The sequence below is a fragment of the Phoca vitulina genome, unplaced genomic scaffold (assembly GCF_004348235.1).
Source record: "Phoca vitulina isolate PV1807 unplaced genomic scaffold, GSC_HSeal_1.0 scaffold19, whole genome shotgun sequence".
NCBI lineage: Eukaryota > Metazoa > Chordata > Mammalia > Carnivora > Phocidae > Phoca > Phoca vitulina.
This window is the reverse complement of record NW_022589722.1, coordinates 23,957,578-23,973,174: the sequence shown is the minus strand read 5'-3', so window position 1 is coordinate 23,973,174 and position 15,597 is coordinate 23,957,578. Positions and strand designations below refer to the sequence as shown.

Genomic DNA, 15,597 nt, shown 5'->3' with positions numbered 1-15,597 from the left:
TGGGGGGTGACGGGAGATGGTGTGACTTCAGGCCCGTGCTGTTTGGGAAACAAAAGGCATCCCACATCCTAGTGTGTGGGTGACATTTCTGGGCACCACGACCTTTACCCTCATGGAGTGCCCTGGGGACCCCCTTGCTAGCCTCCTGGGGCCTGCCCAGACCGAGGCTGGCTGGGCTCATCCCTCAGCATCAGGAGCCCACAGAATGATGGTAGGAGTGGCCCACGTTTCACACTTGTTCGAATGATGATGCTATTTTTTCCTGTCACCCTCTTGACCCCTTCCTTGAGGAAGGAGCAGGAGGGCCCAGGGTCTGCCGCTCCTGCCCTTCCACCCACATGGCTATTGCATTTGCCAGGAGCCAGGCTCACCGGCCCGTGACGTCAAGGGCATCATCATTCCGTTTCCCAGAAAGGGAGTCGAGGCTCAGCACGATTAGGTGGTGCCCATTCGGGCCTGCAGTCAGAGCCTCTCCCACACCCACCACCAGCTGGGAACATGGAGGATGGTCCCCACCATGCTCCCTATGGAGGGCCTTCCCTCTCTCTCCGTGATACAGCCAGGAGGGGTTGGGCAAAGGTATGGACCCTGGTTCTAGGGACTTGCTGAGCTACCCTTGGGTTTTAAATGTGGGCCCCAGATGGAGAGAGTCCTAATTAAAAGGAATGAGGCTGTGATGGTGGGATTTCAGGCACTAGACAGGTTCTAGTGGGGATGTAGGGGGCTCCCTCCCAGTGTCTCAAAGCACCACTGGGCTATAGAAAGTAGGGACTGGACGGGCCATCGAACCCAATCCTCACCCATTGTACAGGAGGGGAAACTGAGGCCTAAGATGCCTAAGCCTAAGGACTTGGCTTCTCTTGCTGGTCTTTTGCCTTTCAGTGGTTGGAGGGATTTCAGGGTGCAGTCAGGTGGTGGATGGGGGGGCGGTGGGGGAGGCCTGATGGGGCACGGCTCTCCCATCCCTCTTCTCTCTCGTCCCACGCCTCCCTGTCCTTCATGGCGAGCTGGAGATGTGTTCAGGGGAGTCTATGTGGAACTCTGGGAGCACTACCTTCCCCATCTATACAATAGAAGGGTTAGACCAGCCCCGGGCCCCAACTTCTTATCATTTACACAGATGTCTGAAGAAAGACGTTGTGTGTATTAGTTCCTAGTGAAATGTCACTCCAGATGAGGCTGGTGAGGTGCAGAGAGCTGAAGCCAGACAGATCAGGGTTGGAATCCTGGCTCCTTCCCTTCCTGCAAGCGAGGGCTCACCTCTCCCAGCCTCCGGCAGCTCATCTGAAAACTGGCCATGAAACAGACCCCCCGCCCCGCCCCGCCCCAGGCAAGACTAAATGAGATCTGGGATGGAGGACACCGGCTCCTGTAGGCCCAGACAGAGCACCGCTCTAGAAGGCACCGACCAGGAGTTAACGACTGGCTCTTGATGCCGGGCCAGGGGTTTGCGGTGCCATTCCCTTCATCCTCAACAACTTGGTGAGGAAACAGGCCCCATCCTGCCTTCACTGACCAGTGAGGAACCCAAGGCACAGAGAGGCGAAGTCATTTGCACCACCTCACCCAGATTGCAAGTGGGGGAAGCCAGAATTGAGCAAGGCGGTCAGATCCAGAGCGCGTGTGGTACGCACACCCGTGCTTTGTGTGCCCGAGTCTGTGCACGTACCCACGCACACCTAAATGCTCCGCTTCGTGCAGAGTCTTCCTGCGGAGCTCTGAGCAGCCGTGCTGGCTGTTCACTCTCTTGGCCACGGCACTCCTGACCAATCCACTGGCATCCTGGTGGGAGGACCGACAGCTTCTGTGGCTCCTGCCAGTTCTGAGAACGGCCTGGGAAGTCCCATCTCTATCTTCTGAGACCTTCGTGAAGGATCCGGGGTCCCCAGGTGGAGACTAATGTCCCCAGGCCTGCCCCCAGGCTGTTGCCCATGTCTGAGCACGGAAGGGAAGGCAGAGGTCTACCTCCAAACCATAAGCACCGGACAAACCATTTCCTTTAGTTATGATCTTTTTTGATAATGATCATCCAATGTAGATGCTGGGAAATTCTTTGAATGAGCATTTGTTGGAAAATTTACTTGTGTGGGTGGCAAAGATATGAGAAGTCTGGGGAACGGTGTTGATTTGCAGGCACAGGGCATGTAGGGAGGGGAGGCGCAGTCCTTGGACCCAGAATGGCCATGGACAAGGAGCAACGGGGGGTGGGTTGGGGGAGAAGGTGACTTGCCCTGCAGGTGTCAGCGTAGTGATGAGGGAAGGCTGGTCCGGGCTCCCTCCGCTGGCTGGGCATCCTCGGGCTTGTGGCCTCGCTCCTCTGAGCGCTTTCTGCCTTTCCCCACCTTGCTGCTTCCTACCAGCTTCTCCCAGTGCCCACGGCCAAGACCTCATGCCCTTTAAGTGGCCTGGAGGCGGGGGAGGGACTTGGCCTAGTGAGACTGGCCACCAGCTGCGTGGTTTTGCAGAATCCGCTTGAGCTGGGTGTCACCCCGGCACAGGCTTCCCCCTTTCGGGGAATCTGCCTCTTGCCCAGCTTCCTCTCCTATGATGTCACTTTTCTTGTCATCTGCCCTATCATTTCCCCTGCCGTCCCACTGATGGGACAGACAGAACCACTGGCTCTTAGGCCTGCTGGAGCCCCCTCCGGCCTGGCCTGCCTATGGGGTGGCTCTTTGGCTCCCCTGGGCCCCTGGGTGGCCAGCGCTGCCTGCAGCCCCAGGGGCTCCTGGTCAGGCTGAGTGTCTGCCCCCGACGCTGGGTGCTGGCCGTGTGGTGGGCACAGCTCGTGCTGCTGCCCAAGATGAGCTCATAGGCTGACCGTGTCAGTGACTTGCTTCCAGAGAAGTCATTTGCTCATCTCATTTCTCAGTTTCTCGTTCCTTAAAACATCCTTCAAAGGAGATATTATCACCCGTTTTATAGACGTGAAAACTGAAGCTTGCTGACGCTGATGTGCCCAAGGGTCACACAGCTGATTCATGTGGCAAAGCTGGCCTCCAACTCAGCTCTGCAGCTCTGGGTCCAGCGCTCTGGTCACCATGTCAGATGCTGCCATTCTCCCTTCTTTAGTGCTTGCCTTCTCTGACCCTCCTTCCCACTTAATCTGTCCTTAGGGAAGGGAATGCCTGTGTGTGTGCATTCATCCATCTATCCACCCACTCAGCCTCGCTGCCTTCATCCATTCATCCATCCATCCACCCACCCAGCCTTCCTTCCTTCATCCATCCATCCATCCATCCATCCATCCATCCATCCATCCACCTATCTTTCCTTCCTTCTATCCACCTACCCTTCCATCCAGACACCCATCCCTCCATCCTTCCTTCATTCTTTCCATCCATCCATCCACCCACTCTTCCATCCATCCATCCACCCACCCTTCCATCCATCCATCCATCCATCCACCAATCCACCTACCCAACCACCCATCCACTCTTTCTTGAATTTCTCCCTGTGTAGAGTTGTTAATATGCAAGAAAGTTGACAGAGTCCCTTCTTACAGTTTGGGTGAGGCAAGAAGGAAAAATCCCCAATCCACGGAGGGGAGAAAGCAAGCCAGCCACTGTGCAAAAATGTGCCTCCAGACCCTGCACTTTGTAGCTGAGAGGTGGGTTCCACAGCCTTCAGACTCCTGGTGCCTCTTGGAGAGGGCTCGTGGGGGAGGAGGTGGCATTTGGTGGTTGGGGTGGAATTAGCCAGAGGATGCATACCCTCCCCCAGAAGTCTCTACAGCAGGATCCAGAAATGCAGATGCACACAGGGGCCCAGCTGGAGCACAGCTCTGGGAGGCAGGCTGTGTGGGGGAGAGCGGGAGAGGGAGGGACTAGTTAGCAGGGACTCACATGCTCTGCCTAATTCGGATGGCCTCTGATTACTTCCAGCCAGTGTTTCTGGGGCTCGTTTTTCAGAAGAAGCAAGAATCTAGTATATTATGTGAAATTAGCTGGCAACTGAACTTGAAAAAAAAATTTATTTTAACACTGCACAGACCAAACAGACCATCCTTAAGTTGGGTGACTCAGCCTGAGTCACTAGATTGTAGCCTCTACCTTGAACTGTTATGGAGAGCCTTGCCCCAGGAATACCGCCACCAGCCCCTGCCCCAGGCCTCCAGGGTGAGAACCACATGCTGCCCGGGGTGGGGGTGGGGGTCCTGGGGTACGAGGCTGGGCCACGGGCTGATTCTGGACTTTGTTCTTTCAGATGCCAGCAGAGAAAATGTCTTGTCAGCCCTCACTTGTACCTTAGAGCCCCTGGCCAAAGCTCAGGGTGACCACGCAGCCCTCAGATTGAAATGTTCCACTCCTCTCCGACCTGGCTCTGGTTCCTTCCCTGTCTCTCCACAACCCCTCCATGACCGTGTGGGGACAGCGTCCTATGTCCCCAAACCTTCTGCATGGTCAGGGGTATACTTGACGCATTTCCCCCTGCCCAGTATTTCCCACCCCTAGCTCCCCTGTCCACTCCTCAGGGAAACGCTCAGGGGACAGCAATCCATTATAGCATTTGTTTGTCCACTTTTAAAACAGACAGACAGACAGCCAAAAGTCCATTTACTTAGTTTTTTAACAGGCCAAGAAGGGCCAGGCCTGCTCGGGGGTGCCCCCTAGTGGCATCTTATCCCTGTCTTGTCCCCCGGGGCTGGAGGAGTCCTGGTGGAGAGCCGGGAGTCTCAGTATTATCCACCTCGGGGCCTCTTTACACTCTTTAAAATTATTGAGCACTCAGAGGGCTTTTGTGCAGGTTACAGTATCTCTACGCACAGCATGAGACATTACAACTAAGAAAAGTTAGAAACATTTATCAATTCATTTAAAAGAAACCCATTACAATTTTAACATAAATAACATATTTTAGAAAAAACTAATTATATTTCCCAAAGCCAAAAGCATTTGGCGAGAAATATATCATCATTTGACCTTTTTGCGACTTTCTTTTAAACCGGATTAATAGACCAGAACTGGATATACACATCTGTGTCTGTATTCCATCGAGTTGCCGTCTCACACGTCACGTAGTCTCTGGAAAATTCCACAGGGAGTGAAAAAGGCAAATATTACCTGAGCATTATTATGAAAATAATTTTTACTTTGGAGCCCCGGTGGTCCCCGGACCGCACTTTGAGGACTGTTGGTTGGTTTGGGGGCAAGAATATGATTCACCGTAGCCAGACAGTACGGGGAGGCCGTACCTCAGGTCTGTGCAGGAACACGGGAAACGTGGGCACTCAGCCCCTGGAGCTCCCGTTGCAGTGAGAGCCAAGGTACCCATCTCCCCCCGCCCCGCTGCCCCCGGAGCAGGCTGGCTGGGTCCTCCTAGGTCCCCAGGAGGCTGGATTCTGGCTGACCTCCGCCATTCCCTTCACGAGCCTCCTCTGGAACACAGGATGAGAACAATTCCGGTCTCACAAGATTGGACCTGCTGCAAGAACCTCCGAATCTCTGTGCAATGAGGCCTTGCAGTGTTGCTGCCGATGAGGGAGCGGCCGGACAAGACAACCCCAAATCTTCCTCAGTTGTTTCTTGATTAGCTTGTCGACTAATTAACTGAACTATGAAGTGCTTGCCATATTCTAGAAGTTCCGAGGGAGTACTGGCCCTCCTGGGAGTTAGATGCCTGCTCTGTGGGCTGTTGCATCTGCTGTGGGATGCTCCCATCATGCTTTGGGGCACTCCCACCTGCTCTCTTGAGTTCCCCCTGCCTTCTCTGCTGGGGGCACTTTCACTTCTCGCTGCCTGTTTTCTGACCTGTGCTCTGGGTGTGCTTCCCTCGTCTGTAAAGGCGTTCCTATGTGCTCTGTGAGGGTGCTCCCTTCCCCGTGGGGGGCATGCCTATGAGCTGAGGAGACTGACCCATCTGTTCTGTGAAGGTGTCCCACCTGCGGAGGGAGGGAACCCCAGGCTGCTGTCTGGGGAGCACCCATCCCTCTGGGGGAGTGGTTGCACCCACTTGGTGGGGAAAGCGAGCCCACTTGCTCTGGGAGGTGGGATGTGCCCAGACACCATGTGGGATAAACTCCCTGTGCCCTCCATCCCTGGAGATGGGAAGATCCCTAGCTGCTCTCTGGGAAGAATTTCACCCCTCTGTGGGGGTTCTCCCACCTGCTCTGTGGGAACAAGAGTATCACATTGGGGTGGGGGAGTCCAGCCGGGGTGTGAGGCTCCTCCCCTGGTTGGGGAATGGTCCCACCTTAGTGCCGCCATGACGGAGGGGACGCCCCTCAGCCCTGTGCTATTGCATCGGTCCTGGGAGCAGAAGTGGTGCCTCCCTCAGGTCCAGGGAGTCACAGGGAGACCCCAGGGCTGTGGAACCTTCTCAGTGGGAAGGGCCGAGCCTGAACGGGGCACACTGCTGCCTCCTCCCCCACGCCGAGCACAAGGGGAGCGTCCTCTCCTATCTACACAGAGTAGACCTTCCAAGGACTCTTGCCTCTGCGGACACACTGAAGCTCTGTCAGATTTGGAGTCAACAGAGATGATAGTTCCCCTTATCTTATAAGGGGGGGGGGGAAGTGAGGCTCAGGGAAGGACCCTGACTTGCTAGGATCTCACAGCTCCCAGGTGACTGGGGCTAGAATCCAGACTTTGCATTTTATCCTGCAGGGATTGGGGAACCATTGAAGGTTTTTGAGCAGGGGAATGACAGTCTGATTTCTAGAAGATGACTCTGGGGGTGAGCGGTCACCCAAGGGAGAAAACAAGACAGAGAAGGTGAAGGTGGGGGTGCAGCTCCCCCTTCCCCTGCGGCTGCTCTGCCCTTGCCCTGTCTGTGCATGGAAGCCGTCCCTTCCCTGGGGCTGGCCCTGCGGCCCTGAGTCTGTCTCTGTCACCCCCAGGCTCTGTGGCCTGCGCACCCTGCAGCCCTACGCCGAGAGGATCCCCGTGGTGGCCACTGCCGGCATCACGGTCAACTTCACGTCCCAGATCCCCCTCACCGGGCCCGGCGTGCAGGTGCACTACGGCTTGTACAACCAGTCCGATCGTGAGTATGAGCAGCCCGGGGAGGGGGGCGGGCGCCCTCGATGCCCCTGCAGCTCCTCCCTGCCTCCTTCCCATCCCCGGAAGCACCAAGAGGCTGCACCAAAGGACTGTGTGTGTGTGTATGCGCGCGCACGCGTGCGCACGATACCTGGGCTCTGTGTGTGCCCCCACAGGCAAGGCTGTCACCTGCGTTCAGCGGGCACACACACTCATACAGACCTGTGTGTGTGCTGTGTACGTGGGACATGTCTGTCCACATGCGCTGTGCGGATGGGTGTGTGCACACGTGGGTACATGTGTGAGCACGCAAGAGCAGCGTGTCTGCACGTGTCTGCGTGATGACATGCGTCCTGATGGCGCCCTCCCTGTGCAGCCTGCCCGGGAGCGTTCCTCTGCTCTGTGAACGGACTATGTGTGCCTGCCTGCGACGGGGTCAAGGACTGCCCCAACGGCCTGGACGAGAGAAACTGCGGTAGGCACCTGCCCGTCCCATCCCTCCTCTCTCTTTGCCTTCCCTGTGCACCAAGGCGAGCCCCCCTTTTTGAATAGAGACATCCCCCCACCAAACGTGCAGTTCCTCTTATCAGCACCCAGGAAGTGGGCTCTCTCGCTGTGCTGAGATGGCAAGATGGAAGCACCGAGTCAGAAAGTGGGCTCCCCAGGGCCACTGTTTGGGGAGGTAGCAGGGACAAGCTGGGACCCAGGTCTCCTGACTCCCAACTCACAGCTTCTCCCCACCAGGCCATCGTGCCCAGCCTTCTGTCCCAGCCAGCTGTCCAAGAAGGAACAGAGTGGATGGAGGACCAGGAACGGGAAGGCAAGCCCTGGGTGGCCAAGGAGAGAATCCTGTATCTTCCTCCCTTGAGTGGGGTCCCCACCCCTCCACTTCAGGGGTTTGGACTGGAGCTGTCAACTCTTCCTGGAGTTATGCTCACCACCGCCCAGCCCTGGCAGCAGGGGCCCTGGTGGTCCCACAGCCAGGACTCTCTTAGAATAATGCCTCTCCTTCTGAGTCCTGGCTTTTGGCCCCCACATTCACCATCAGGGCAGCCTTTTCTTGTCTGACCTCCCCCAACCTCCCCAGACCTCCCCCAACCCCATCCCATCCAAGTTTTAAATACTTGGGGAGAGAAGCAGGAGGGAAGGGAGATGTGCGGGGGAAGGTGCCTCATATTTGGAACTAGAGCATCTGGCTTCAGGTTCTGGCTCAGCCAGATGACCTTGGACAGGTCATTTCACTTCTGTTCCCACCCATGAAACGGGGGTATCTCACAGGGTTGCTGTGAGACTCAGGTGTAAAGTAGCTAAGAAAGAGACTCATAGCCCTAGCACAGAATATAACACACGTGCTACAGACAGCACGAAGTCCCAGCCCGGCTCCTCAGGCTTCCTCTCACCTGCCTCTGTGTGTCCCCACGCAGTTTGCAGAGCCACATTTCAGTGCCAAGAAGACAGCACGTGCATCTCACTGTCCAGAGTCTGTGACCGGCAGCCTGACTGTCTCAACGGGAGTGATGAAGAGCAGTGCCAGGAAGGTAGGCTGGGGTAGGACCAGCTATCCAGAGGGAAACCAAATAATGGGCTCAGCCAGGACAGTCCAGCCCTTCTGTATGCTTCTTCAGGAAAGGTGTCTGCCCTCTTGTCCAAACACTCACCGACCCATCTCTATGGACGCTTATCCATCCATCCATCCATCCATCCATCCATCCATCCATCCATCCATCTTATGGCCTCCCCAACCACCTATCTGTGCATTGATTCATACATCCACTCATTCATCCATCCATCCACCTGTCCACCCACCTATCTCCCTATCCACTGAGCCATCAATCTACCCATTTATTAGTTCACCTAACTACCTGTGTGTCCATTGTTCCATCCTCCATCCATGCATCCATGAATGCATGTATGCATGCATCCATCCGTTGATGTAACTATCTGTTTGTCTGTTGGTCCTTACATCCACTCATTTATCCATCCTTCTAGCTGTTTGTCAGTCTCCCTACTAGACCATCAACCCACCCATTTGTTGATCTATCCAATCTCCTGTCTGTGTCCATTGTTTTATCCATCCATCCATCCACCCACTCATCCATCCATCCACCCACTCATCCATCCATCCACCCACTCATCCATCCATCCATCCATCCTAATCCATCCATCCAACACCTGCAGACAAGCCAGTGATAGGTAAACAGAGTGAAGGAGTGGGAATAATAGACACCGGTGAGGTGGTCCCTGCCCTTTGGAATTATCTGCTAGTAGGAAGACGTGATGGGTGACTGTCTCTGGCCCAATGCCTTCTGGACATCATGTCCAGTAGCATGGGAAGATTGGAGTGCAGGAGGACATCAGGCAGGGAAAGCTTCCTACAAGATGTGGGCTTTGAACTTGGCCTTGCAGAGAGGTAAAATTTAAATCAGCAGGAGGAAAGGAGAGCAGGCCAAGACCAGGTGGGGGCGCAGAAAGTTCTTCACGGTGAAGACAGTGAGGAGCGGGTGGGCGGCTGGGTGGGGCCAGGATCTGGAGGAAGGCCGGGCTAGGAGGGGAGCCTTAGACTGATGGGAGAGGCATAGCCCTGTTCCTGGGAGCCTACTGAAAGTGGAGACACAGCCTTACTCTCGACAGACCAGTCTGAGGGGGGTGAAGGGACATGGCCTGCCTTTTTAGGAGACCCTACAGGAGCCTTGGGGGACCCTTCAGTGTGCTCAAGGGATCCCTCCCCAGTCTCCTCCTGGCCTCTTCCAGGCTCCACCTTCCCTGGGCCTTGTTTTGGAGGCTCCCTGGGGCTCAGGGACCCACCCTCCATGCCCTGCCCCCACCCCCTCTCCCCCAGGGGTGCCTTGTGGGACGTTCACCTTCCAGTGTGAGGACCACAGCTGCGTGAAGAAGCCCAACCCGCAGTGTGACGGGCTTCCCGACTGCAGGGACGGCTCTGACGAGCGGCACTGTGGTGAGCCAAAAGGGGCCGGGGGTGGGGGCAGAGGACCCCCTCTACCTGCAGGGCCCTGAGTGTGGGAGGGAGGGAGGGGCCGCACTGGGAAGCTGAGGGAGAGCTCACTTTGTCTCTTTCTGTCCCGCCTCTGCACCCACTCTGGGTCCTGCCTCTCCTTCATTCTCTTTCCCATCCCCCTCCACCTTTCCTTTGGCCTTCCTCTCTGCCTCCCCTTCTCCGTCTCTCTCTGTGTCCATTCCTCACTGGCTTCTGGCCGTCCCTGTCCCTCCCCGCGCCCCCAGACTGTGGCCTCCAAGGCCCCTCCGGCCGCATAGTGGGCGGGGCCGTGTCTTCAGAGGGTGAGTGGCCCTGGCAGGCCAGCCTCCAGGTTCGGGGCCGACACATCTGTGGGGGGGCGCTCATCGCTGACCGCTGGGTGATAACAGCTGCCCACTGCTTCCAGGAGGACAGGTGAGCGGGGGCCGTGGGGCCCGAGACCACAAGAGATGGGAGAGGGGAGGGGAGGCCTGGCAGGCAGGGACAGTGGGTCTGAGATCCAAGCAGGAGGGAAGGGTGGTGGGAAGCCCATCAGACTTGCTGTTTGAACGCTTGGGTTCAGTCCTGGCTCCATGAACATAGTCCATGCCCCTGGAAAGGTTGCTCAACCTCCCTGCCCTGCTTTTGAAATCTTGCTTTAAGTTGGGTTAGTGATTCATTCACTCATTCATTCCTGTATTCACTCAGCCATTCAGCAATAGGTATCGTGCTCCTACTAGGGAGCTGTGCCAGACCCTAGGGGTACAGCAGAGAACAGAACTGCCCCACTTGGCCCTAGGCCATGCCCCCCTCCCTCTGCCAGGTGCCTGTGACCTGGTGAGTGGGGCCCAAGAAGCCTCCAAGAAGGGACATCCCACCCAGCCCCCCAGACATCTCCATCGCATGGTGGGCTGGCAGCACTCCATCTCCTGGGCCCCACCAGTCCTGGACTCCCCTCCGACACCTCCTTTTCTGTCCCGGGTCCACATTGTCCCCAGCCAAAGACCAGGAGCCACCACGGCACCCCACCCCACGCCCTTTACATCCAGAGCCAGACAGCAAGTGCTCTCGGTGCGCTGGACCAATCCTCAGCCGCTGCCTGTCCACACACCCCCAGCACCTCGGGCCAGCCCAGAGCCTGGCTCCGCTTTGCATCCCCTCCCCAGGGGCCTGGGTGCTCTTTCTGGGTGCAGTCTGACCACCTCACTCTCACTGCTTCCCCGGCTCCCCGCGGCCCTTGAGGTAAAGCAAGCCCTGGGCGCTGACCTGGCATGCAGGGGTCTTCGCCACCCCGTCTCGGCTGATTGCTGCATACTCAAGGCCCACCCCCTCCCAGGGCGGACCAGCAGGTCTCCGCAAGCTCACAGCAGCCCCATCTGTAAGGTGCACAGACAAAAAGGAGAGGACTCTTTGTCACTGCCTGGCACTGTGCTGATTTTTCACATGTACAGTCTTACTGAGCTCCCCCCAGTAACCTAGGAGTAGAAGACAGGACACTGAGGCGTAGAGGAGCACACACGTACCTAGGGCGGGATAAAGCTGGGACTGGAACCCGGGCAGGTGGACTCCGGCGCCAGCACCGCTGGCTGTACCACTGCTCAGCAGTCGGCTTTCCAGAGTGGGGAAGGGACGGGTGTGACCGCCGGGGTCGCGGGTGGGGAAGCCGGCTAGCCTACGGGTCTGGGATGAGAGAGGTGGCGGCTGAGCGCGCACCCCCTCCCCCCCCCCCACAGCATGGCCTCCCCCGCGCTGTGGACGGTGTTCCTGGGCAAGGTGTGGCAGAGCTCCCGCTGGCCGGGCGAGGTGTCCTTCAAGGTGAGCCGCCTGCTCCTGCACCCTTACCACGAGGAGGACAGCCACGACTACGACGTGGCCCTGCTGCAGCTCGACCACCCGGTGGTGCGCTCGGCCACCGTGCAACCCGTCTGCCTGCCCGCGCGCTCCCACTTCTTCGAGCCGGGCCTGCACTGCTGGATCACGGGCTGGGGTGCCCTGCGCGAGGGCGGTGAGCCGGCTGGGCTGCTGGAGGGCAGATCAGGGGAGGTGGGGTGCGGTCCGCCTCCCGAGGCTTCCGAGCCTGGAGGGGGCCGGGCGAGGGGCCCCAGGGCTCCACCCCAGGGGCCCTCTGGTGCTGGGATCAACCCGGGTTGGATGTCACAGAAGAAAACAAGCTTTTACCATAGCGGGTGGCTCCTGCCTTCCAGGCCCTTCCCTCCTTCCAGAACGTGCGTTTAAAGGGAACAGAGGGCGTGGGAGGTTACCTTGCGGGATATGTGTGAAGTGATGGGGCAGGTTAGGAACCCAACAGCCCACGGGCAAGCTCCAACCTCTGCTCCTTGGGCACAGATGACTTTCTACATGGAGGTTGGATTTTAGGGAACGTGGTCTCATTTAATCCACCCAATACCCCTAAGGCTGGGAATTATGGTCCCATTTTAGCAGTTCTTCCAAGTCGCCCAGCCAGAGAGGGTTGGAACAGGGACTGGCACCGAGGACTGCCTGACCCCAGAGCCCTGCTATTCCTGCTACTGCCCCTGAAGCAGGGGGCCTCTCCCCTTCCCACCTAAACTCACCATCCCTAGGGGCCATGTCTGTTCTGTGAATACAGGCAGGCCCAGGCCAGCATAACCACAGCCATGCCCTGCACCCTTAAAGAGGGTGGCTTTAAAGATGGGGACAGTGATTTACAATCTGGAGGCAGGCAGGACTGTAGAGATACTTTAAAGATGGGGAAACTGAGGCTCAGATGAGAAGTGACTTGTTCAAGGGGATGATGGAGGATAGCAGTAAAGCAAGGATTGGTTCATTTGCTCACTCATTCAAGGACACATTTATGAGCACCTACTGTATGCCAGGCCTCGAGTTGGGCAAAGATGGGCTATAGGGATGAAAAGAGAACATTCTTGGGGGAGACAGTGCTTAGAGCTGACATGGGTGGGGAGGTGCAGCCCAGAGGAGGGGCCTAGCCAGGTGGGGTCAGGGAGGCTTCCGGACAGGGGCTGGCTAAGCCAAGGCTGGGAGGACAAGTCGGCGGTGTCCACGTGGGGGAGAGAGGTGTTCCTGTTAAGCGTACAGGTGGCAACCCAGGGAGTCTCGAGAACACCCTGCACCAGAGGGGAGCTGGGGGCAGGCGGAAATGGGTGAGGACTGGCGGGAAGGACAGGACGGCCTCATTGGCCATTGTAAGGGGCTTGAGCCAGGAGTTTGCCTGACCTGCACTTTAAAACCAACTGAGGGCTTCCAGAAAAACACCAACATTGAGTCCCACCCTAGCCAAACAGACCAGATCTTGGGGTGGGACCAGGCACAGTGTGGAATGAAGCTCCCTGGGGGCCCTCCCTGGGGGGCCCTGGCAAAGCACTGGGCTGGACAGTGGGGAGACACTGATGAATTTTAGGAGGAGAGTGTAGGGTCAGATGTGTGCTCTGGAAAAATCTCCCAGGGGCTGTCACAGAACAAGGGGGCACTGGCCAAGAGGCCTCAAGCAGGAGGGGCGGCAGGGAGAAGGACACTAGTCCAGATAGGCTTTGGGTGGGGACTCTGTCCCCGTAGGCCACGAGGGGCCAGAACAGAGTGACGGTGAGGCGAGGCGGAGGGGTAGGGGGCGGGCAGAGCAGGAGAGATGAAGGGGGGCTCCCGAGCTGCAAGGGGAAAAGTGGAAGGAAGAGTCCACTCTCATCTCTGCCTTCTGCCCCCGACCCCACTGGGCAGGCCCCACCAGCAACGGTCTGCAGAAGGTGGACGTGCAGCTGATCCCACAGGACCTGTGCAGCGAGGCCTATCGCTACCAGGTGACACCCCGCATGCTGTGCGCTGGCTACCGCAAGGGCAAGAAGGATGCCTGTCAGGTGACGCCTTGGGGGTGGGTGGCTGAGAGGAGGGAGGGCGGGCGGGCAGGCGCCACTCACATCATGCAAGGCCTGGCCCTCTGCTCACACCAGCCTGCTGAAGCCCCACGGCCTCCCAGCAAGGCCGGGATGGCTGTCCCAACTTTACCAATAAGGAAGCTGAGGTTCGGGGAGGTGGAGGGACCTGCACCAAGTTATAGGCCCCAGAGCACAAGAGAGCTGCGGTGGGCAGGTCTAAGGCTCAAACCCAGTTCTGCCCCCTGCCAAGCAAGGCACTTTACCCAAGGGGACACAGGAGCTAGGAATGGAAGGAGCCCACAAAAGGGAGGCAGAGAGGAGTGGGGACACACGTGTACTCTTCCACGACAGCCAGGACCTGTGGAAGGACCAGCAGGGCTGCTCTGGGCTCTCTCCACTGATCAGGAGCAGGGGAGGCAGAAGACTTCCCAAGAGCCTCTTGTCACCTGGAAGACTCCCAGTAGTCAGGACCCCCAGCTTACCCTGATGCAGACCTGTCTCTTGTCTCCCCCTTTCAGGGCGACTCGGGAGGTCCACTGGTGTGCAAGGAGCCCAGTGGCCGCTGGTTCCTGGCGGGGCTGGTCAGCTGGGGCCTGGGCTGTGGCCGGCCCAACTACTTTGGTGTCTACACCCGCATCACAGGGGTGATTGGCTGGATCCAGCAGGTGCTGACCTGAGGAGCTTCCCTCCCTGCAGAGCTGGGACCCACCTCCTGGACTCAGAGAGTCCGGGGCACCCACTGGGCAGGGGAACAAGTATTCTGGGGGCAGCAGGGGGGCCTCGTGGAGGCAGGAGGTAGCATCCCGTTGTCCCCCAACCTGCTCCCTGACATCTGCCCCAGGGAGGGCAACAGTAGGAGAAGATCCATCAGCTGGGGGTGGACTCCCCCTGCACCCCAGAGCCTGGATGGTCAGCAGGCCCAGCAGGAGGGGTTCACATCCAGCCCTGTTGCCTCCTGATTCTCTCTCCTCCTTCTCCTTCTTCTGCTGCTGACCTGGGGGGGGGGGGGGGGGGAATGGTTCAGCAGTGATAATGGGGCTTCCGGGTCCCAATAGGGGTGTCTGAGCTCCCCTCCGCCAATGCAGAGAGCAGATTCAGCCTGTAAACTTGAGGGGTGGGGATGGGAGGCACCCCCAAGGAGGGGCCCCACAGCCCTGGAGACAGCCAAGTGGGCCAGCTGCCACCGTAAGCCAAAGGGTGGGGAGAGCCCCAGGTCTAGGGTCCTCACCCCACCCCTACCTGTCCCCTGGGCCTCCACTGCCCACTCACACCTGGAAGTGAGCTCCATTGCCCTGAGGAATAAAGCCGTTTGATCTGAGGCCCTGCTGTGGGGTTTGAATGGGGCCCGGGGCATCAACCCCACACTCTTGACTGAGCACACTCTGCTTCCTCCTCAGCCTGTTGGTCAAATGTCTAGAAGGCCAGGATGGGGTCAGTGGGGGCAGGGGTGACCTCCAGGGCGGTTGCTCAGGTCCCAGGAGCAACCCTAAGAAGGAGGTGGTTTGGTGACCCCCTTGGATCAGAAGGATGGGTCGAGTGATAGGCTCCGTCTGCAAGCTTGGGAGGAAACTGAGGCAGAGGGGCGGAGCCATCCTCAGGATCACACCAGCGGGTTCATAGTGAAGCCTGGTGTGGAAGCCCCGCCTCCTGGTTCCCAGTCCACCCCTTCTCAGCGTGACACTCCCTTTGCTTTCTTGGGATCCTTCATTCAGCAAGCCATCAGTCTCCCGCTACGTGCCAACCACTGCGCTGGGGCCACAGAGATGCACAGAACTCAGCT

The 15,597-nt window shown here is 58.1% G+C and overlaps 1 protein-coding gene and 1 long non-coding RNA gene across 2 annotated transcripts in view; one reads left to right on the top strand and one right to left on the bottom strand.

The window, feature by feature from the left end:
- TMPRSS6 (transmembrane serine protease 6) overlaps positions 1-14,811 on the top strand; it is a 36,306-nt gene extending 21,495 nt beyond the window's left edge. The window contains exons 11-18 of the mRNA XM_032416550.1: positions 6,836-6,981; positions 7,354-7,452; positions 8,402-8,515; positions 9,817-9,933; positions 10,218-10,386; positions 11,685-11,956; positions 13,663-13,799; positions 14,336-14,811. Coding sequence (XP_032272441.1) covers positions 6,836-6,981; positions 7,354-7,452; positions 8,402-8,515; positions 9,817-9,933; positions 10,218-10,386; positions 11,685-11,956; positions 13,663-13,799; positions 14,336-14,494 — 1,213 coding nt within the window. The 3' untranslated portion in view covers positions 14,495-14,811. The remainder of the gene's footprint in view (positions 1-6,835; positions 6,982-7,353; positions 7,453-8,401; positions 8,516-9,816; positions 9,934-10,217; positions 10,387-11,684; positions 11,957-13,662; positions 13,800-14,335) is intronic.
- Positions 4,930-11,879, bottom strand: LOC116639866. The gene is made up of 4 exons (XR_004300935.1): positions 11,794-11,879; positions 11,218-11,327; positions 8,378-8,535; positions 4,930-5,021 (listed from the first exon to the last, which is right to left on the bottom strand). It is a non-coding gene; the product is annotated as an uncharacterized LOC116639866 (long non-coding RNA).
- Positions 14,812-15,597: the final 786 nt, after the last annotated feature.